Below are 22,473 nucleotides of genomic sequence, written 5' to 3'. Positions count from 1 at the left end.
TTACTGAAACATTGATTAATGTGCACTGTCCCTGTAAATGTAAATGGTGCTAAATAGAACCAAAAAGCGCTAAATGGTTTGTTTCATATAGCCCTCAAAATGTTCTATAAAGAACCACAAAGCATTTGTATTGTCTAGCAGTGCAGGACAGTCATTATTCAAAGCATTCGTATTGTCTAGCAGTGCAGGACAGTCATTATTCATCAACCCCATTGCTCTCCAAATGCTTCTACTGACTGATTTGACTCCATTCACATTTCTACCTGAGGCAGAATGTACCTGCTGTCACATAGAAGTTCTTAAAGGGGAAATCTGGGATTGGTGCATTCATTGTTTTACTTTAAATTTGAATTATATATGGCCATTGATTCTTGAAGAACATAACTTAACCTCTGTTTGACAACATCAGAACACAAAATGTAAGGTAGTTTTACTTTATTGTTTGAAATCAATGTATAATTGTAAACAAACATTGTATAGCTTCAACGCATGGTTAAAACTATCATTTTGGTTAGTCCTTGCATCTGTAGCTCCATCTATGAATTTGAGAGTGGTTACATTTTTCCAGCCCGATCCTTGGCCCTTTAATTAACAGGTAAACTATAAAGAGAATCTGCCCTCTAGCCAAGCTATTTCTGCATTCTCATTAGTTTACCAAAGCCAAAAGAGGTTAGGGAGCCTTTTCAAATCAAATCAAATGTATTTGTCACATACACATGGTTAGCAGATGTTAATGCGAGTGTAGCTAAATGCTTGTGCTTCTAGTTCCGACAATGCAGTAATAACCAACGAGTAACCTAACAATTCCAAAACTACTACCTTATATACACAAGTGTAAAGGGATAAAGAATGTGTACATAAAGATATATGAATGAGTGATGGTACAGAACGGCATAGGCAAGATGCAGTAGATGGTATCGAGTACAGTATATACATATGAGATGAGTAATGTAGGATATGTAAACAAAGTGGCATAGTTTAAAGTGGCTAGTGATACATGTATTACATAAAGATGCAGTAGATGATATAGAGTACAGTATATACATATACATATGAGATGAGTAATGTAGGGTGTGTAAACATTATATTAAGTAGCATTGTTTAAAGTGGCTAGTGATATATTTTACATCAATTTCCATCAATTCACATTATTAAAGTGGCTGGAGTTGAGTCAGTGTGTTGGCAGCAGCCACTCAATGTTAGTGGTAGCTGTTTAACAGTCTGATGGCCTTGAGATAGAAGCTGTTTTTCAGTCTCTTGGTCCCTGCTTTGATGCACCTGTACTGACCTCGCCTTCTGGATGATAGCGGGGTGAACATGCAGTGGCTCGGGTGGTTGTTGTCTTTGAAGATCTTTATGGCCTTCCTGTGACATTGGGTGGTGTAGGTGTCCTGGAGGGCAGGTAGTTTGCCCCCGGTGATGCGTTGTGCAGACCTCACTACCCTCTGGAGAGCCTTACGGTTGTGGGCGGAGCAGTTGCCGTACCAGACGGTGATACAGCCCGACAGGATGCTCTCGATTGTGCATCTGTAGAAGTTTGTGAGTGCTTTTGGTGACAAGCCAAATTTCTTCAGCCTCCTGAGGTTAAAGAGGCGCTGCTGCGCCTTCTTCACGATGCTGTCTGTGTGGGTGGACCAATTCAGTTTGTCTGTGATGTGTACGCCGAGGAACTTACTACCCTCTCCACTACTGTCCCATCGATGTGGATAGGGGGGTGCTCCCTCTGCTGTTTCCTGAAGTCCACAATCATCTCCTTAGTTTTGTTGACGTTGAGTGTAAGGTTATTTTCCTGACACCACACTCCGAGGGCCCTCACCTCCTCCCTGTAGGCCGTCTCGTCGTTGTTGGTAATCAAGCCTACCACTGTAGTGTCATCCCCAAACTTGATGATTGAGTTGGAGGCGTGCATGGCCACACAGTCGTGGGTGAACAGGGAGTACAGGAGAGGGCTCAGACACACCCTTGTGGGGCCCCAGTGTTGAGGATCAGCGGGGTGGAGATGTTGTTACCTACCCTCACCACCTGGGGGCGGCCCGTCAGGAAGTCCAGTACCCAGTTGCACAGGGCGGGGTCGAGACCCAGGGTCTCGAGCTTGATGACGAGTTTGGAGGGCACTATGGTGTTAAATGCTGAGCTGTAGTCGATGAACAGCATTCTCACATAGGTATTCCTCTTGTCCAGATGGGTTAGGGCAGTGTGCAGTGTGGTTGAGATTGCATCGTCTGTGGACCTATTGGGGCGGTAAGCAAATTGGAGTGGGTCTAGGGTGTCAGGTAGGGTGGAGGTGATATGGTCCTTGACTAGTCTCTCAAAGCACTTCATGATGATGGAAGTGAGTGCTACAGGGCGGTAGTCGTTTAGCTCAGTTACCTTAGCTTTCTTGGGAACAGGAACAATGGTGGCCCTCTTGAAGCATGTGGGAACAGCAGACTGGGATAAGGATTGATTGAATATGTCCGTAAACACACCAGCCAGCTGGTCTGCGCATGCTCTGAGGGCGCGGCTGGTGATGCCATCTGGGCCTGCAGCCTTGCGAGAGTTAACACGTTTAAATGTTTTACTCACATCGGCTGCAGTGAAGGAGAGTCCACATGTTTTGGTTGCGGGCCGTGTCAGTGGCACTGTATTGTCCTCAAAGCGGGCAAAAAAGTTATTTAGTCTGCCTGGGAGCAAGACATCCTGCTCTGTGACGGGGCTGGTTTTCTTTTTGTAATCTGTGATTGACTGTAGACCCTGCCACATACCTCTTGTGTCTGAGCCGTTGAATTGCGACTCTACTTTTTCTCTATACTGATGCTTAGACTTGGCGCTCTGGTACCTCTTGTTGTGTGGTGAACAGGGAGTACAGGGAGTACAGAATGGGACTAAGTACACAACCCTGAGGGGCCTCAGTGAGCCAATGAACAGCATTCAGTTCGGATCTATTGCCACTAATAAATTGCCACTAATTCGCTGCCTGCCCAAAGTCCTGTCAGGTAATAACCTCAAATGGATTCCTCTTGTGGGTATCAGCTTAAATTTTATGTAAAGAGGCAGGACCTCAACTGACACTCTACTTACACCTTGAGGTTAAACGCATCATGATAGAGATTCCATGAGTCAGTCAGTCAAAGTTTCAGCCCAATTACCGCCAATCAGTTTGGTATAAAGCTACGGGAAGGTGCTGGGGAAATTTAACCCCTCTCAAATTCATAGTTGGGTCAAACCAGTAACATTAACTTTTTAGGCACCAGTACTCAAATACTTATTTAATTCAGCAAGACTGTTTGAGTTTTGCTTGGAGAGAAGCAGCACAAAGAAAATGACATTTGCACTTACACTATTCCAGAGCTTTTTTACATTCTCCATGGATAGTGAACAGGCAGGCCACTGATCCGTTAGCAACCCTGACGTCTATCTATACTTGTCTCTAAGTAACAGGTGCCCAACAAACCTTCCTCTGCTGCCTGCTGGTTACCAATGCCTGGTAACACCACCCAGGGTATGAGGAGGGTAATGGGTTGGTAGACAGGAAGTCGCACAACATCCAACCACATTCATCTCCCAAAATGAGTTTCGAAGACCTATTCAAGCGAATAATTAAAAAGATTTACTAAAAAGCTGGGTTGTAAGCAAAATACACATTTCTGTTCTCTGCAAGATAATGGGCAACAACATATTTAGCTTTTTAGTCCAGAACTAGGCTTAATCTGGGTCTGGGAAACTGTCCTTTAGTGTGGTATACCTTGAGCTTGCTGAGGCTGCATGTGGGATCAGCACTGTAGAGCAGTTGTGACCTCAGTTTGACTTAGTCTCCCAGGGTTACAGAGTGGCAGCGGTTCTCTGTCTCAGCAGCTCAAGCTCCAGCCACTTAAGAGTTGGCCTGTCCTCTGACACGGACCCCAGGTACACCCTCGCGTCACCACGGGCCGATCTCTCTCCCTGCTGCTCTGGCCCGACATCTTAGTCCATCGCTCTCCTGCACTCCCCAGCTCAGCGAGAATGTGGTGGAAGAAGAACCCAAAAGTCTCAGGTTAAGTCCAGAAAAGAAGACCCTGTTTGAATACTTTGGAAGTGCATCCTTTCTTCCTCTCTTCCTTGAAGTAATCACTGAACTAACACAAATTGATAGGTGTAAGCAATGGTTCTACCACAGCTTTCACCAATCCAGCCATGTCAGATCAGGAATGTAGGCCTATTCAAGGAAGATAGAATTGTTAATATTAAAACAGGGCTAAACCCTACAGCCCCTAGGCACGAAATGATAGACATAAACAAAAAATGGTAGTTGCTCCACTTTGCCCTCTGATAGGCTTGGTAGGACTTTCACCATATGTATTACACTGTAGCAATCAAATCCTTTCAGATGTCCAGAATTGCCAAGTAAGTACGGGATAGGGGGTGTTTCTGGAGTGGTAAACATAAAAATAAAATAAGTAAATAGTTGGAATAATGTTATCTGTGGATGGCTTTATGCAAGTTCTGGTTTAACTTCCAAAAATATGTTTAAATATGCAAATCTGAAAAACTACAGTCTAAATCCCAGGTCTCAGACTTCATAGTGTTGTGTAATTGGTGCTGTGACCTAGAGGGGATCCAATCTTACATTGCCTCGCTCTTCACACAAGCAGCCAAATTCTGATATTTTTCCCAGTAATTGGTCTTTTGACGAATCACATCGGCTCTTTTCACAACATATCTTTTTCAGAGCTGATCTGATTGGTCAAAAGACAAATCATTTAAGTTTTTTTTTTTACACAGGCAGCACAATTCTGATATTTATTCACTAATTGGTCTTTTGGCCAATCAGATCAGCTCTGAAAAAGATATGATGTGAAAAGATCTGATGTGATTGGTCAAAAGAGCCTTTAGTGGGAAAAAGATCAGAATTGGTCCGCCTGTAGAAACACAGCCTTAGATACTTAAAGCTTAGAGCTCAGTTTCAATGCTGTGAGAGGGAGGATAGACCTATTTGCAGACACATCCACCAGATAATTGAGTCAGTCTCAAAACCCTTCCAGACAAACCAACCACAGAGCAGACTCCGAGAAGACGGGGGTTGCAAATGAAGTTGTTCCTTACATAATATGCGGTAGATAACTACTGTCCATCAGCGGGAGTCTGTGTGTATAGCAGAACTTCACTGCGAGTTTTTAAACTTTGCTTGACACAGCCAAGACAGATTTTACGACAAACTCTGCATGCGCTGGCAATTAAATTATATTTACCAAAACAGAAGGTAGGAGGGGGGCTAGGAATAACAGCTTTAAATCTAATAAAATCTAAGAAAATGTATTTATCGGAGCTCAAATTAATTAGGCTTCCAGTGCTACATGGTAAATGTAGAGCTGTGCCACTGAGTGCGCCTCCACAGCCCCTTGACAACAGTCAACAGGCTTTGAAAAACAGGCGTTCTACTCCCGTGGAGAGCAACATGTCAGTGCAACAATGCAGAAGACTCAACCCAAATCACCCCGTCAACCCAGCTCAACCCAGTCAGCCCCTTGCTGAGATGAAAGCCCACAGAAAACAGCAGCAGATAATCAATTAGAAAACCAGCACCTGATCTGCTGTTTAAAGCAACAACAAACTGACAGGTGGCAGAGCAGAGGCAGAAAACCTGGACACATTCTGAATCTCTAGTTTCCCAGCAGCTGAAGAAGGGCAAACTTTCTTCCCCCAGCGGCATCACAGTAGTCTTTGTATGTCTGTCTGTCTGTCAGCCTGGTCCAGTGTTCAGTTCTCTGTGAGAGTGGATGGAGGTGCTCAGCCCTTCAGAGCCAGTCCAGCCCACAGCCTCTGCTTCTCCAGATGTCACATTACCTGACACTCTAACCTTTCACCTGGACTCACGTGGGTGGCTCTCTGGTAACTAAGATACTAAGATAACTACTGGATGCATTTCTGCTAATATTGTCAGTTCCACAGAGCAGACAAAACCTTGGATTAGATCTAAAGGGCACCACCCTATTGGTGTAAACATGTGTTATTGTTATGTTACTACATTTACTTTTGACATTTGAGTAATTTAGTAACGACTTACAGTAGTGGGTGCAGACACTTTCTAGCACTTTCTAGCATGTACTAGCATGTACTTTCTAGCACGTACTAGCATGTTATAATGACGGTATTACACTACTGACTGTCTCTGAAACCTCATTCTGACGCCTTCTAAAGAAGTAGGCCTACTATTGATACATCTGAGGTTTGGTTCTGGAATCATGGTAACTGTACCAAAGAAGAATTTGATTCAGCAAGTAAAACTGCACTTACATCTGTGATATCTACAGTACAACATGCTAAAAAAAATATCACAATGGTGTTATTCAGTACTGTTATAGTTAGATTGCAGACGTAAACGGAAGTATCATTGCATTAGATTCATTGGCTTTATTTTCAGAAATGTCAAGGCAGTTACAACACTGCAAATAAAACTCACAAACAGAGCATAAACACTCGTACACACAGTCCCACAAAGGCACTTGTTGACTGGACAGTGCCTCTGGTTGTCACATGATTGTGGTGGGATGCTACAGAAAGTCAAGTATCACAGGGGCCCGGGCCAGCCAGACATCCACTCTGACCTATACAACGCAGGAGGGAGGACGGGTGACTTTGTACCTCTCTTCACCTGGCTGGTAGGGGGCACTCGGTGCAAAAATGTCTGCACAACCTCCTTGTCTGTAAACACAAAACATCAGTCAACATATATACAGTGCTCTGGGGTGAATTTTCCCTTAGGTACAGATCTAGGATCAGATCCCCTGCCCCAATCCTTAACCATTAGTGGAGAAAATGCCAAACTGACCCAGGATCAGTGTTTATGGGCAACTTCAAGCAACCAAACAGGGAAGTGATTTGTAACTAGGAGAATAGAGTCAGGGTTCATAACAAGAGTCCGTAGCTCACCTTTGTCAGGTAGATGTCTGCAGAACTGCTGGAGCTCTTGGGGTTGTAGAGAGCGGAGCACGGCCGAGACATCGGTCGTTATCCCTCCAAAGTGTCTGTCGTAGGTGGTCAACTGGGAACTATTTTCCTGGTTGTGGATGTGACCATGAACAACAGTAGGAACTGGAACAGAAAGGGGTGGGAGATACACTGAGATCTCTAAGTGATGAGCCTGGTAGGTCATTTAATTATTTAACTAGGCAATTCATATTTATTTTATTTATTTATTTTAATTTATTTATTATTTACAATGATGGCCTAGGAACAGTGGGTTAACTGCATTGTTCAGGGGCAGAACGACTAATATTTACGTTGTTAGCTCGGGGATTCAGTCTAGCAACCTTTCGGTTACTGGCCCAATACTTGAACCACTAGGCTACCACTAGGCTGCCTTATTTTACCCGAGTTTAGCTCTGAGCAATATTGTGCAGCGTGGGAAAATATTAAATGGCACCCTATTCAGTATATCAGGGATGGGCAACTTTGATGGGGGTGGGGGCCACAAGAAATATGAACTCATCATGGCTCACAGGTCTACACAATCACATCCATACCCACACATGTAGTTAGAGCCAGCCCTAGCCTGTTGGAGGCGCTAAGCTACATTTTGTTGGGGGGGGGAGCAACAACTTGTGCGTTTTAGAGTTATTTTCCAGCAATTCTACACATTTTGTCATGGGGCATATAGAACATTTTACAGTTTTATAGCACATTTGATGCAATTCTACACATTTTGTCATGGGGCATATAGAACATTTTGCAGTTTTATAGCACATTTGATGCAATTCTACATATTTTGCCATGGGGTGGAGGAGAAGATTTTGCAATTGTATAACCAAATTTCATACAATTCTACTAATTTTGCCATGGGGTGGAAGAGAAGATTTTGCAATTGTATAACCAAATTTCATACAATTCTACTAATTTTGCCATGGCAAGTAGAGAAAATCTGCTGATGCACAACCACATTTTGAAATGACACCTTGTGTATTCTACAATTCTAACTAAGTAAGTTAAGACCCCGACTGTGTTCCAACTGTATTTTCATTCTTATAGATTTTTTGGGAAATTGCCCATAAAAGGGGGTCCGGGGACACCAGTTGCCCACCACTGCCCCATATAGTCTTCCCTAATAGTCTAAATGAAAGGAAATCAAATGACTTATAGCAGTGGCGGCCCGCCCATAAGAGCGTTAGGGGAGGCACTCAACTTGTGATTGGTCAACAACAACAAAAAGTACACATTTTTATTAAAATATATATTTTATATAGTTCATAGATTATGTTTTAAATGTTCATAAAAGTGCTGTAAATGTGTACATTTTCCTGTTAAAAAAAAAATAAGCTGTTCCTGTTCAAAAAAGAAATAACAAGCTGTTCAGTTACTGCCCCAAAGATACTGCCAGCAGCAGCCCCGCCTTCGTGGGCACATAGGCCATGAGAACATTGCTTGGATTGTTGTGCCAGCTATTTGTTATGAAGGGGAACTGCCCTCAATGAAATCGCAGGATTTCATGGCATAAATTATAACAGCGCATAGTAAATGGACCATCCTGGGGCGTTCAAATGTGCGTCCATTCAGTCAGAACTTCTGGGTCTGCTATAGTCTCCCTCCCAATGAGTATCTCGTGCCAGACGGCTTACTTCCGCACGTCAGACTAGATCTGCTCTATCAGGTAGAGGTGGCACTAAAGCGAAAAGCAATAATTCACTTGTAAATAAATTATCGTAACAGTCATGGCAGCCTGGGACCTGATAAACTGGACAACTACCTCCAACAAGAGTCGAAGGACAGAGGAATGCACTAGCTAGAACCTTCTCATCACAGATCTGGTAGGACAAAAATACATGGCCAATTTGATTGTTCCCCCCATGTTGTTCATCAGGTTCTGCTGTAGGTGACAGGGCGGGCGACATGTTGTGTGGACTAAAACAGCATAAACCCGGATGATTCACAAAGCATGATCAAATTAATTAGCCAGCTACAGTAATTTTGAGAAACACTTTTTTGGTCAAATGAACCAGTTATCTACCTTAAATACGCAGATAGCTAGCCATAGCTAGCTGTTAGCTTCCTAGCTAGTTAGCTCCCATGCCAATTTCAAGTCTTTCTAAACTCATATCTGACTAACTCGTAAATCAGAAGTTTTTCCAGAATGAACGTTAACTGGCTTGCGCATCATGCTTTGTGACATTATGTTAGCTAGCTATCCCCAGTTAGATCATGTGTTTTCACTTATTGCATCTGTATGCTTGTTGCATTCTCCCTAGTGCACTAGTTTATTCATGAGTTGACTGCTCATTTTAAATAGTATAATCTAACCTGATCAAAACAGTGGCAGCATGTGCAGCAGGGGTCATTCGGTTTTTGACATGCAAGAGTGAAATAGGTGTATTGATGCTGTTGTTCAAATGCACCGATCGCTTCAGATATCTTCTCAAAGAAACTACTGGTAGTTCAAAAACTTGCCATCATATTTCCGTCATGCTGCTTTGTTGACAACTCTAAACACCTCGCACCCCGGGTATTCAGCCAATCAGCAGCCGCCACTGCTCCAGGGTTTCCCCTAGGTACAGATCTAGGATCGGCTTCCCCTCCCCCAATCCTAACCTTAACGATTAGTGGGGAAAACACTGACTCAAGATTACTGGCTAGGGGCAACTTCACTCTACTCATAGGATGCCTCCAGGCAGCTCATAACGTACCTATACCCCTGGGGGCAACGCCGTGCAGTGCGTTGCAGCCGTAGCGCGACATGTTGCCCCGCAGTTCAGACCGTTCCCTGGGCTGGCGGTAGTTGTGCCTCATCTCTGTGTGCGTGCAGTGAGGGACTTGGCGCTTGTGGTTCAGCGGAGTGAGAATCGGGGGGATCAACTGAAGTCCTGTAAAAAGACAAAAGTGCAGAAGAGAGAACTTGCAAGGCGAATGCTGTAAGGGGTAACAAACAACTAGAGTGAAGTTGTACTACTGTCTTCTGCTCAAACTAAAGACATAACCCCCCAAAACGTAGAATTACCAGGATTCAATCAATTGCAGGTTATGGCTTCCAGATAATGCTTTCAGAATTGTGTTTTAGTTCCACAGCAGAGTTATTTATAAACTGAATCATTACATGGCAAGACCTGTTCAGTTCAGACACAAACCTGACTGAGAAGTCATCTAGTGCATGCAACTTGACTTACTATGTCCTGTACAAATTAAAAAAAACTGTTCTGAAAGTGCTATCAGGAATATCCTTATCTGCTTGATTGAATCCTGATAAATAAAGAGATACTCATGCTGGGGAGTACTTCGAAAACACTGAGAACTTCGAAACAGGGTGTGGCTTTGGACAAAATTAGTGTGGGTATCATTTCAGACACGGCTCAGAGCCTATATCCATAAAGCCTCTCAGGGCAGGAGTGATGATCTAGGATAAGTTTAGCCTTTTAGAGCTTAATGAATAAGATTACATGGAGAGAGGGGGAACCTTATCATAGATAAGCAATCCTACTCTAAGACGCTTGGCATATACAGTGCCTTCGGAAAGTATTCAGACCCCTTGACTTTTTCCACATTTTGTAGGTTACAGCCTTATTCTAAAATGTATTAAATTGTTATTTTTCCTCATCAATCTTTCCGAAGGCACTGTATGCTCCCTGATCTCTCTACCTTGAGGCATGCCCAGGTAGTCAGTCCGGTAGGTGGACCGGTACTGGGCAGTCAGAGCGTTTCGGATCTCTTCCTCAGAAGGAGGACTTTTCCAGGGGGACCAACCACCTACAGAGCTCTGCTTCTGGCCCTTGGGCAGTCGCCACACCATGAATGACTAGGGAAAAATGAAGAATGTTTAGCACTTTTCATACAATAAATACATCGCTGCCCAAAGAGCTTAAATGTATAAGTAATAAAGCATAGAGGTACAATAATAATAATAATAATAATAACTGGGATGTGTCCCAGATGGCACCTTACACAAGGTCCTATCTTGAACCTTAAAGGGTTTTTCGGCTGTCCCCGTAGGAGAACCCCTTTGAAGAAAGTCTCTACCTGAAACCAAAAACGTTTCCCCTGTCGGGACAGCTGAAGAACCCCTTTGAAACCCTTTTTTCTAAGAGGGTACAGTGCACTACTTTTGACCAGAGCCCTATGGGCCCTGTTCAGAAGTAGTGCACTATGTGGGAAATAGGGTTCCATTTGAAATGCAACCCTGGATAGGGGCACCAGAGGGACAGACAGGTTAGTTAGCTAAATGTTAGATTAATGTTTGTTAAGAAGCTTTTCTTTCTGTAAAAAGTATGAAAGTTTACACATTCTAAATAGTTCATGTCCAGAGGATTGAGTGTGAATGTGGATCTGTACCTGACTGGGATGTGGGTTGTTCCTCCTGTTCCCAGAGGCTGATCCTGTGCGAATGCTGTCAGGTTTAGCGGCTGGCTTCCAACAGAAGTCCTCATTGTACACAGTGGCACCCACAGGACAAGCTAGTGCATAGGAGTTTCTATGGGCTCTTGTCTTTGTAGGACTGAAAAAGATTTCACAAAAGGAGAAAATTTATAGGGAGACATAGCCTAAATGTGAATAATATAAACAACATAATGAATTAGAAATGAATTCATGAATAGTCAATCATATTTTCAGGCCTACGGTAAAACTGGTGTTGATGAACTGGGCCGATAAATAAAATCTCTTTTCTGCGATGTTTCATATGGGTCCCACTCCCACATACGCCTGTCATCTGAAATTTCAAATATCAAGTTAATAGACAATAACTCATTTAAATTAGTATAAAGGTGAGGTTTCTCGGACATTAATAAACCTAGTCCAAAAAACATGCTCAGTGAAGAATAAGCCTAGTCCTGGACTTTAAAGCAAATTCAATGGAGAATCTCCTTACAAATATATTTATGTTCCCAAGACTACGATCAGAGTCCGAGAAACAGCCCCAAAAAGTCTCATGTCAAGTAATCTGAGGCTCCTCACCCACGGCTGCCATAGCTGTTTTCGCTCGTGATGAAACGTTTCCAGAAATCGGAATATTTAGGTTATTGGGCGCGATGTCTGGACACAAATGCACACATCTCTTCTCTAACTCTGCCTGGGATGGATGTGTTAGGCAAACTTGTCGATCGTGCGCTTGATGATGCTCCGGGACAGTTCCGTGGTGCTTGAATCACAAGCGAGAGAAAGTCATTGAAAATACGCCACCAATGCAATGTAACGTAATAACAATTATGACGTCAGAAGTTATGACACTTCAGTTGTAGGCCTACCTGGTTCGCAGGATTCTTCATCTTGAGTTTGCATTGTTCAATTTGGCCTATCTAGAAAACTTGTTTTCAGGGCTCCGCGGTGTGCAACTGTGTGTGCTGGAGTCCTTGGTTGTTATGGGAGACACACAACAATTCCTGTGAATTGCACAACATCCGCGAGGGCAATTTGATGATTGATGCTGTGCTGCCTGGGGGGCTTGGACCCGCATGAAAGATTCAGCATCACATTTGGCTAGGTGCACCAAGGGTGGTAGACCGGGTTACTGGTGGTTACACTGTTTTATTAAAGTATATATATATATATATGTTTTATTAAAGCCTGCCGAATAGGCTATCTCGTTGTGTCTGCAAGTGTCCTAGTAAATGTTCTGTAAAAGGCCAGACAAGTGAAGGCAAGCACAGCATCTATATTCTCGCCATTAATGGCCAGAAGTTATGCTGATATGTTGTTGGGCCATATAATAGTCCTTTTGTGGGGCAGTTTTTGGAGTTTGTTTTTAAAATAGCATTTTAAAAAATTTCAAAATGTGACACAAACAAATGTTTTATTCATTTCCGCGGCACTGAAACAAAGAGGTGCACCATATTATGGACCGTGACGTGAACGGGCAAATTGACCATTTTAAACTTGGTGGACCCTGAATGCTGATTGACTGACAGCCATGGTATAATGAGACCGTATACCACCGGTGTGACAAAACATGTATTTTTATTTCTCTAATTACGTTGGTAACCAGTTTATAATAGCAATAAGGCAGCCTGGGGATTTGTGGCATATGGCCAACATAACACGGCTAAGGGCTGTGTCCAGGCACTCCACATACATAAGAACAGCCCTTAGCTGTGGTATTTTGGCTACATACCACACCCCCTCGGGCCTTATTGCTGAAATTACTCCATGTGCTCATTACTAGTTTTGAGCCTACTTTTTGTTATGAGCACCTGGCGCACGCCCGGGAGGCAGACCGTTTCCAAAACGAATGCCATCAGTTTTCACCTGGTGCAAACTTCTTCCCAGGCGGCATCCTGGGCCAAATAATCGAATTCCCTCAAACTTTGAAGTGTTTACGCTAGACTCTAGAAAGACGACCAATCATTCGACGTCTCCAGTAAGAGCTGTGGAAAGCAAGCGCCCAATCAGACATTCTACGGAGTTGGCGGCAGCTAATAGGAGCCACAATGCATGGAGACGTCGCACAGCTAAAATACCGCTCATCGAATCTGGCTATTACCGTTATCTTAGCAGCAATATATTATGCTGGCAGCACGATCGAGGGATGTAAAAATATTTAATAAGAGTCCCCCTGCAAAGACAAGCTAAACTTTAAGAATATCGAAAATCCAATACAAATATATGTAATTAGAATTAAAGTCTGCAAAACTTAAATTGGTCTCTTATGTTGACCAACGAGTTTAATACAGAGTGCTGGTGACTCCTTACTCCACCCACTCCATTCGATGTATATTAATTACATACTGGCTCATAGAGAAAATAAATATTATATGTGCTGAGGTAAAAGTGGGGTTGGGATTACTCTGTAGGGTCTGTAGAATCTCTATATAGTGTTATTTATTGGATGGCTGTGGTTGAAATATCCAGCATCACTTTCTAATCCACCCATTCCATTGGTCCCAAAGCAATACGCTGTAGGTTTATAAATGACATATTGGTTTATGGAGATAAAACTATTCTATATGCCAAAGTAAAAGTGGGCTTGGGATTACTGACTAGGGTCTGGGTAATCTATATATGGTGTTATTTATTTGCTCTACTTTTGATCTAAAGCCCAAAGGGTATTTGGTGTTTCAAAAACAGTGTATTGCACTGTGGCCAATGGAGTGGTTGGAGTAAAGTGATGCTAGGTATTTATACCTCAGTCCCCCACTAAACTACATCCAGATACACTGAGTGTAGAAAACATTAAGGACATCTGTCCTTTCCATGACATAGACTGACCAGGTGAATCCAGGTGAAATATATGATCCCTTATTGATGTCACCTGTTAAATCCACTTCAGTGTGGAGGAGTCAGGTTAAATAAGGATTATTAAGTCTTGAGCCAATTGAGACATGGATTGTGTATGTGTGCCATTCAGAGGGTGAATGGGCAAGACAAAAAAAGTGCCTTCGAACGGGTATGGTAGAAGGTGCCCGTTTGTCAAGAACTGCAACGCTGCTGGGTTTTTACACTCAACCGTTTCCCGTGTGTATCAAGAATGGTCCACCACCCAAAGGACATCCAGCCAACTTGACAACTGTGGGAAGCAATGGAGTCAACATGGGCCAGCATCCCTGTGGAACGCTTTCAGCACCTTGCAGAGTCCAGGCCCTGATGAATTTAACCTGTTCTGAGGGCAAAAGTGGGGGGTGCAACTCAATATTAGGAAGATGTCCGTACTGTTTTGTATAGATTATACAGACCCTATTGAGTAATCCCCACCACACTTTGGCACATAGAGTATTTTTTTCTCTGTAATGTATAGGCCTATATTGTATTGCAGTCCCCCAAGAAATAACACCATATATAGATTCTTCAGGCTCTACTGAGTAATGCCAAACCAACTTTTATTTTTGGCACATAGAATAGCTTTTTTTCTCTATAAGCCAATATGTAATAGATAGGTCGATAGTGTATTGCATTGGGACCAATGGAGTGGGTGGAGTACGAAGTACTGCTAGGTATTTAAACCTCAGTCGCCAAAGAAATAACACTATATAGAGATTCTACAGACCCTACTGAGTGTTCCCAAACCCACTTTTACCTCAGCACGTATAATAGTTTTTTCTCTAAATCCCAATGTTGAGAACATACCAATCTGAACATTGTATTTTTTGATAGTGGTCTTACATTATTTTTGTAATTGGTTTCCACAAATTCCTTCTTGCATTTGCTTATAAGCACAATAAAAATGAACATCAATTAACATTTAATATCTCTTGAATGAGTTCTCCACTTTGCAAGAGGGTAGGTTGATGTCAGTGGCTGACTCTTGAAGAGGACGGAACTAGTGGGTTGCTCTTTGGTTAAAGATGGTGGAAGCTGGAGCAGGTGGTGAACACAAAACTAATGGCGGTAAAAGCAAGGAAGATTGAACAATGGTCCAAAAGAATAGAAAAATTACCAAAGTATTGCTGGAAAACAAAATGGATAGTTCTGGGAATGCTCCTGCTGCTTCTTATCTTGTAGGAGTGCTGTTTGTTGAGGAGGGGCGAATCCATTTGAAATATCCAAGCTGGTGGAAAGAGTGATGGCTTAAGTAAATGCAGTAAGGATTACGAGAAGTGGGCTTGTTTTGATTTCGTGTACAGAAATAGCTTGGGTTACGTTGTACTCGAGTCGAGAATGTTGTCATGTTGTGCGTAGCTCTTCGGATCAGGGCACCCCTCAAGGGGGTAATATCTGGCGTTTCGTGGGAAGTGCAATTGGAAGAAATTTAAAATATCCCTAGAGTGATTGATGCACGTCGGATGAAATGAGTAGTTAATGGAGAGAACATGAAGAGTATCTGTTCTTTTGTTTTTTGAAGTGAAGTCCCTACAAATCGAGGAGAAGTTGAGGTATGTGAATTACTGTGTAAGAGCATTTGTACCAAGATTGTGATTGCTGTTGTGCTTTTTAACACGTGGAAAGTGTCTGTGATTGAAAGATGAATGTTGTGGAGAAGATCATATTGAGTGTGGTTTGAGTTTTGATCATGTGAAATGTTGCAATTGTGGTGGGAACCATGTTGCTTCATTTTAGGAATGCCCAACGAGGGTGAAGGAAAATGGCTAAAGTCAGGTCCATCCAGAATATATCATTTGCAGTGGCTGTCAAAAGGGTTGAGGGAGCGAGCGGTCCTGAAGGCCCCATGGTGGTGGATAGGCATTACCTGCAGGCTACAGATATTCTACAGGTTAAGAAGGTGAACTTTGCACTATTTATGGCTATGGTGATCAGCGGCACTGCCAAAGTGGAGAAAAGTCTAGAAAGATGGACATCATTGTGGATGCGTCAGAGAGGTTCCTGAGATTGGAGGACTTGTCGGCGAAGGAGTTTACATGCAAGGCTATCACAAGCCTTTTACTACCCTCTCAGGCCCCAGAGCCTGAGTTAGGAGACATGGAACTTTCAACGATGGATGGAAGAAGTGGGAGTCTGTTTTGCTTCGTTTTGTTTTGTCGATTAAGTTAGTTTTTTCCCTTCAAATATGTTTTTCTTTTCTACCTTGAATACAGTAGTGGGAGACAATATAACGTGTTAGATGTCGTCTGCACTAAAACCCTAGCCTCGTACAAACCATCCTGATCTCACAAGCTTACATTCTGTTTCTCTAAATCAGGATGCTTCATACGAGGCTACTAAAACCACTGAGGTAAATAAGAACTGGAGACTGCGTCCAAGATGTCCGGATGTCCGTTGTTTTCAAGGTAATCTACTGATATTTGCATATGCCGATTCATCTATATCTGTGTTGCATCCGGTTTATACGGACCAGCATTTGCATCCAGTTTACACAGACCAACACCACAGGCACACTAGCACTCAGTGCGCACAGGTAGCAGGCGAGCAACAACGGCGTCATCACGTCATCCAAAAACATGTCAGACATTGGATGAATATAAACTATAAAGTAATATCTTTGGCTGTGAGTGATGGGGGGAAAAATCAGCCTCAGCGACAATTAAAGTGTCTTATTAGGAATTTTCTAATCTGACATCTCTATGTGGCCTTGTATGGAAATTGTATTTCTGGGTGGGCATCTGCAGTATGGAAGCAAAACTGTAGGAGCAGTCGAAACCGTGCTTCTAGACCGGAACCCTGGCCACTTGACTAAAACCCCACCGAAGAAGATTTACATTTGTATGTTTAGAAATGCGTGCTTTTATTTTGAAGAATTCTTTATTACCATACGAGAGTGACGTCATTGTTTGCGCTACTAGCGAATATTAATCATCGTCCCATTGTTGTTTGATGAAGCATAACGTTAGCTGGTTAGCTAACTGAGGGTATGTATTTACACCCAACATTTTAGCTAGAGTATGTTGCGAATTATGAGAAATAGCAACATGGACATTTATTTTTGTTCAAATATTTAGTGTATTTTGCTGAGCATTCATAAAGCATTTGCTTGCTAACTAGCTATGTAAGTGAAATGTGGGCTAACAAAAGACAGTAAACAACTGCTAGCCAGCACATTTTTAGGCACCACCTAAATAAAACATCTTCGTGACTTTAATAACGTTAACGTTAGTTGGTTTTAAAAACTCATGGAAGCCAGACATATCTAACGAGTTATATTGTACTACGTCTATCTAGCGTTAGTTATTTTTGCTCTAGATAGACGCTAGCTGTGGCAAGCTTGGCCCGTTGCGCTGACATTAACAACGTTAACAGAGCATCTCGATTTTATTTGCTGTATCGTAGCTAACGTTAGTTGTTTTTGTTTTGTCCCATTTGATACGAGTCAGATTAGGTCTCCATGTTGTCTTTTGCAACACTAACACGTTATTTAGCTAGCTATAACGGCTCACTGCAAGGCTAGGTAGCTAGCTATTACCTACGACACAACAATGGGATGGATCCATGATAGCTATGCTTTGTTTTGGTGTTCCGGGGGGGTTGGATTCGATGCTAGCGAACTGCCATTGTAGCTTGCTAGCTACGCTGCACCATCCATATGCACAATTGCACCTTTCATTATTTGCAAAAAAGGTTTTGCCGTCATGCAGCAAGTGATAATTATTAGCGATTACAATAGTTTATTTTCAAAAAGGAGAAGACAAATGTGCACACCCCCAGGCCCCATTCTTTGTTATGGGCAGCTAGGGAGGGACACTCATTTAATATGGCCAAAGCTCAGGGTGAATTTATCCTTGTTATGTTGAAACTCTATCTATATCCTCTCCTACTAGACCTACACAAGTCACCATGGGGAAAGATCCTAGGAAGCCGAGAGGCAAGATGTCCTCATATGCTTACTTCGTGCAGACCTGCAGGGCGGAGCACAAGAAGAAACAGCCCGAAGCCAGCGTCAACTTCGCCGAGTTCTCCAAGAAATGCTCAGAGCGATGGAAGGTAGCATTACACACCAGTGAATGATTGTGAAGTGACATGTTTCTGGTCCATATTCAGAATGGTTTTGAATTTATTTCCACCTTGGTATGTTTTGTTACACTTGAGTGACCTTGTGGACAGTCTTGCTGTGGCCATGTGGATGTGTAATCTGAATTTATACCTCTACATCCAGCCCATGTCTCCTAAAGAAAAAGGAACGTTTGAGGACATGGCAAAGCAAGACAAGGTCCGCTACGAGAGAGAAATGAAGAACTACATCCCACCCAATGGCCAGAAAAAGAAGAGGTTTAAGGATCCCAATGCCCCCAAGAGACCGCCGTATGTACCATAATTCACGAGGTTTGCATGACAGATAGACTGGATAGCAATCCGAGAGGGGAATTAAACTTCCCTTTGAATTGACATGTGTTTGTTTTGTTTCTCAGGTCTGCGTTCTTCATCTTCTGTGCTGACTTCCGGGCCAAGATAAAGAGCGAGCACCCAGGCCTGTCCATTGGAGACACTGCTAAGAAGCTGGGAGTGATGTGGAACAGCTCTGCAGCTGAGGAGAAGAAGCCGTACGAGAAGAAGGCAGCCACGCTGAAGGAGAAATACGACAAGGTGAGCAGGGCTTTGATACAACTTCCAGAGATGGGGTTTTCACAATGACTGGAATTCTGGCTTTTCTGTGATTATCCTCTATTCAATCATCTTAGAAGTTGACCTACGAACTTCTGATTTTGAATAAGATGGGTGCAGATAATTCCACCAATATTCCATAAATAGGATGAAAAAGGGGAATTTCATGCTGATCTGAACGCCATTCTCATGATGCCATTGTCCAAATGTAAGAAATCAACATCTGAAGCATATTTCTTGGACAACTGCTATTTTGGATGGCAATTTGAGAATTCAGTGTGGGAAAATCACTTTTTAATTTTCCCTCTGTAAAACAGTATGTCAGCAGATATATTGGTTTTGGGTCCAAACATATCCGTCTGGCTCTATAAGTAATTGTGATGTGTCCCACAGGATATTGCATCATACCGCACCAATGGTAGAGTGGATACTGCCTCCTCCGCAGCTGCTGATGACGACGACGACGAAGATGATGAGGAGGATGACGATGAGGATGATGACGAGTAGCCTCCCTGCTGTTGGAGGCTACATTCTTGTTTAACGCTATGTAACCCTATTGTACACACTTTACATCTCCGAACAGACCCAGACACAACGAGAACACATTAAGCTGTGTGTATATTTAACGTTTTAATGCTCCCTAACCGGTTAAAGGTAACACTACATGTCTTGTTTTTGTTCTTGTAGTAGCCCTTTTTTCCTGCCCATGCCTGTAACTGCTTTGGCAGATTATAAATCACAATGGAAGTAATAACTTTCCTTTAGGTGTGCAACTCTCAAATCAGATTTCTGGGTTGGTAGCGAGTGAATTATGTTTTTTCTGTATTTGTTTTAAAGGATATTTTTTCATATGTTTGTCACATGGTCTTTGTATTGTTCTTTGAATACCACTCTGATAACAAATGCAGCTGACATTCAGGAATGTCTTAAATAAAGGTCTTTTTTAATAAATTGTATTTGGTTTTTTATTTGAAGATTTAACATAAACTAAATAAGGCATTTGGTTGACTTTGATCAATCTTGGCAAAGTACATACAGTGCCTTCAAAGTATTCATACCCATTGACTTATTCCACATTTTGTGCTAAAGCCTAAATTCAGAATGGATAAAAAAAAAACGTGTTTTACCTATCTACACACAATACCCCATAATGAGTGTAAATACGGTTAGATATTTTTTTTAACACATTTATTGAAAGTGAAATACAGAAATCTCTTATTTACATAAGTATTCACACCTCTGAGTCCCTATTGTTAGAATCACCATTGGCAGTGATTACATATGGCCATATGGGTTACATTTTCCAACCGGGCGATTCAACCGTGAAGATTTTCAGCGGCCACAGCACCCTTTTTCAAACGAAAGCAGGATGAGAGAATGGCTTAAGATACGGCTGGCGCTATGCTTCTCTTTATGTTTAAAGACTTGAAGTGTTTTCAGAGCAACCTCTGTGTCCTAACTTATTCAGTTTGCAGTGGGGAAAAGTTACAATGACTTTTCTTGACTTGCCATGTATGTTGGGACCAGGTGATTTCATTATTGTATATACTATGTGTAGGCTCTGTAGACTCGCTATGTGTAACTAAGGGAATGGCATCAACGATACATATTTAGAGCCAGCCAAACACAACAAGGCATACATTGAAGAAACACAGAAAATCAACGATCAAATCGATTACGTAACTGTACATGTAGGCTTACTGATCAAGTAGGCAAATTTGTCCAAATAAGATTCCCTCATTGTGAGCAATTAGCTAGCTCACGTGCAAATGGGTGCTAATTAACGCTATGTTAACATCGGTGCAGTAGTTTGTCATATAAAAATATACCACTGCAGTGGTATAACATGAATTTGACAAAGTACATTATGCATAATGACAGCCTCACTTACTTCCATGGTTTATATTTTTATCCATGGACCAGGTTTGATGTTGATATCTTTGACATTTACCTCAACTTAGGTGACCCTGAAGGAGACTGGAAGGGTTCTCCGCCCACATTGAGCCCGGCCCCGAACTGCATGCTGCATTCAGGGCTTCAGGAGCGCGTCCCCTGAACAGTAACGTTAGGTGAGATGCCTGACCACAGAGACGGGGATGAAGTGTACTTCATGAGCTGTAACCGAAAAACTACTGGCATTTGGAAAGTTTGAGGTGATGGAGAAAGTGTGGTGGAAAGTGTATTAGCATTGTTAAGTATCTTGCTAGCTGGGTCTAATTCTCCTTTAGCTAGCCAGAGAAATGTTGAACAACATTAGCCAAGTTATCTAATCAAATATTAGAGCTTATTGGTGTGAAATTTTGCTTGCTAATAAAGTCAGACAGCTAACATTAGCTAGCTAACGTTACACCATCAGATGAGCTAACATTAGTAACCTAACCAATTCGCTATAGTATTAACTGGTATACGACTCCTTGCCGTCCAGTAAGTTAGTTGCTTACTGGACCCTGGAAATCTGTGTGAAATGTTAACTAGTTAACTAGCTAATGAACTGTCTGTTAACTAATGTTTTCCCTTTACAGAATGTGTTTAATTTTCAGAATGAGAGAATTCGGTGACAATGAGGTGTTGCTTGTGGATTCAAGTGGATTCAGGAATCAAGTAGAGCAGGATTTCCAGGGTCCAGTAAGCAACTAACTTACTGGACGGCAAGGAGTCGTATACCAGTTAATACTATAGCGAATTGGTTAGGTCCTGGTTTAAGCTGGATGCCACTAGAGGTGAAAGGAACCCCAAACACTTTCCCTTTTTTCTTACTTTTGCTGACATTGTAGAACATATGTCCACAGGTAGAAAGTGTACAATGCAATAATGTGCAGTGTAGCCCAAAGATATTGTTTTTGTTGTGTTGAACTTTACAGATACACGTGTGTGTGTGTGTGTGTGTGTGTGTGTGTGTGAGATTATTACGTTTTTTGCTCAGTGAACATTACTTTTGCGCACATGTAGCCTTGTGCACTTGATCAATGTCTATCGTGGCCACTATAATAGAGCAAAAATAGAATGACTGTTTGTTTCTATTTCTATTTCTACTTTAAGATGTTTTTTTCCCAAGTGCAATATTTAGATGTGTGTGTGTGGTCACAAGCGTTCTATTATAAAAGCTGTCATGGCTAACTGCCATATTAGTGTATTGAAGTCTTTGTCTTTTTGTCATTTGCAGTAAAGTCTAGGCAACAAATAACATAACTTCCTTTACATGTTTTAGCTGTGAGTTAGGTTCACATTAATCACTTTTTATTTCACACACCCAGACTGATCATGTAGATCATATTCTGTTGTTTAATTAGTTAACCTGCATTTCCCCCTAGCAGGAATTTATTACATGTTTCAGAGCAACAACAAAAGTGACCCCTTTTTGGTCCCTCAGCAGTTTGCTGATATCCATAACATGATGCAGCTGCCAACATGCCACGAAAATATGAAGAGTGGAACTAAATGATATGTTGTTTTGGATTTGCTCCAAACATAACGCATTATATTCAGGACAAAATACATTTTTTTTTGCAGTATTACTTTAGTGTCTTCCTGCAAACAGGATGCATGTTTTGGATTTAAAAAAATTCTGTACAGGCTTCCTTCTTTTCACTGTCATTTAGGTTAGTATTGAAGAGTACC

At 42.1% G+C, this 22,473-nt stretch overlaps 2 protein-coding genes across 4 annotated transcripts; one reads left to right on the top strand and one right to left on the bottom strand.

Annotated features, from left to right (window-relative positions):
* Positions 1-6,364: 6,364 nt before the first annotated feature.
* LOC139393043 (testis expressed 26) lies at positions 6,365-11,976 on the bottom strand. Its single transcript, XM_071141369.1, has 7 exons — positions 11,890-11,976; positions 11,554-11,644; positions 11,269-11,431; positions 10,579-10,735; positions 9,633-9,809; positions 6,889-7,050; positions 6,365-6,660 (listed from the first exon to the last, which is right to left on the bottom strand). The coding sequence occupies exons 1-7, from the start codon at positions 11,900-11,902 to the stop codon at positions 6,527-6,529; spliced, it is 897 nt and encodes a 298-aa protein (XP_070997470.1). The 5' UTR covers positions 11,903-11,976; the 3' UTR covers positions 6,365-6,526.
* Positions 8,579-19,809, top strand: LOC139393044 (high mobility group-T protein-like). Of its 3 annotated transcripts, XM_071141370.1 has the most exons (6): positions 8,605-8,759; positions 16,502-16,589; positions 18,075-18,237; positions 18,410-18,555; positions 18,663-18,837; positions 19,249-19,806. In XM_071141370.1, exons 2-6 carry the CDS (start codon positions 16,564-16,566, stop codon positions 19,360-19,362), a joined length of 624 nt encoding a protein of 207 aa, XP_070997471.1. In that variant the 5' UTR covers positions 8,605-8,759; positions 16,502-16,563; the 3' UTR covers positions 19,363-19,806. The 3 variants fall into 3 exon arrangements, with proteins under 3 accessions (XP_070997474.1, XP_070997471.1, XP_070997473.1); XM_071141373.1 differs by lacking the exon at positions 16,502-16,589 and having other exon boundaries at positions 8,579-8,759; XM_071141372.1 differs by lacking the exons at positions 8,605-8,759; positions 16,502-16,589 and adding an exon at positions 17,032-17,168 and having other exon boundaries at positions 19,249-19,809.
* The last annotated feature ends 2,664 nt before the right edge of the window (positions 19,810-22,473 follow it).

Source organism: Oncorhynchus clarkii, chromosome 33 (genome assembly GCF_045791955.1).
Source record: "Oncorhynchus clarkii lewisi isolate Uvic-CL-2024 chromosome 33, UVic_Ocla_1.0, whole genome shotgun sequence".
NCBI classification, from domain to species: Eukaryota; Metazoa; Chordata; class Actinopteri; order Salmoniformes; family Salmonidae; genus Oncorhynchus; species Oncorhynchus clarkii.
This window is presented reverse-complemented; position numbering and strand designations above follow the sequence as displayed.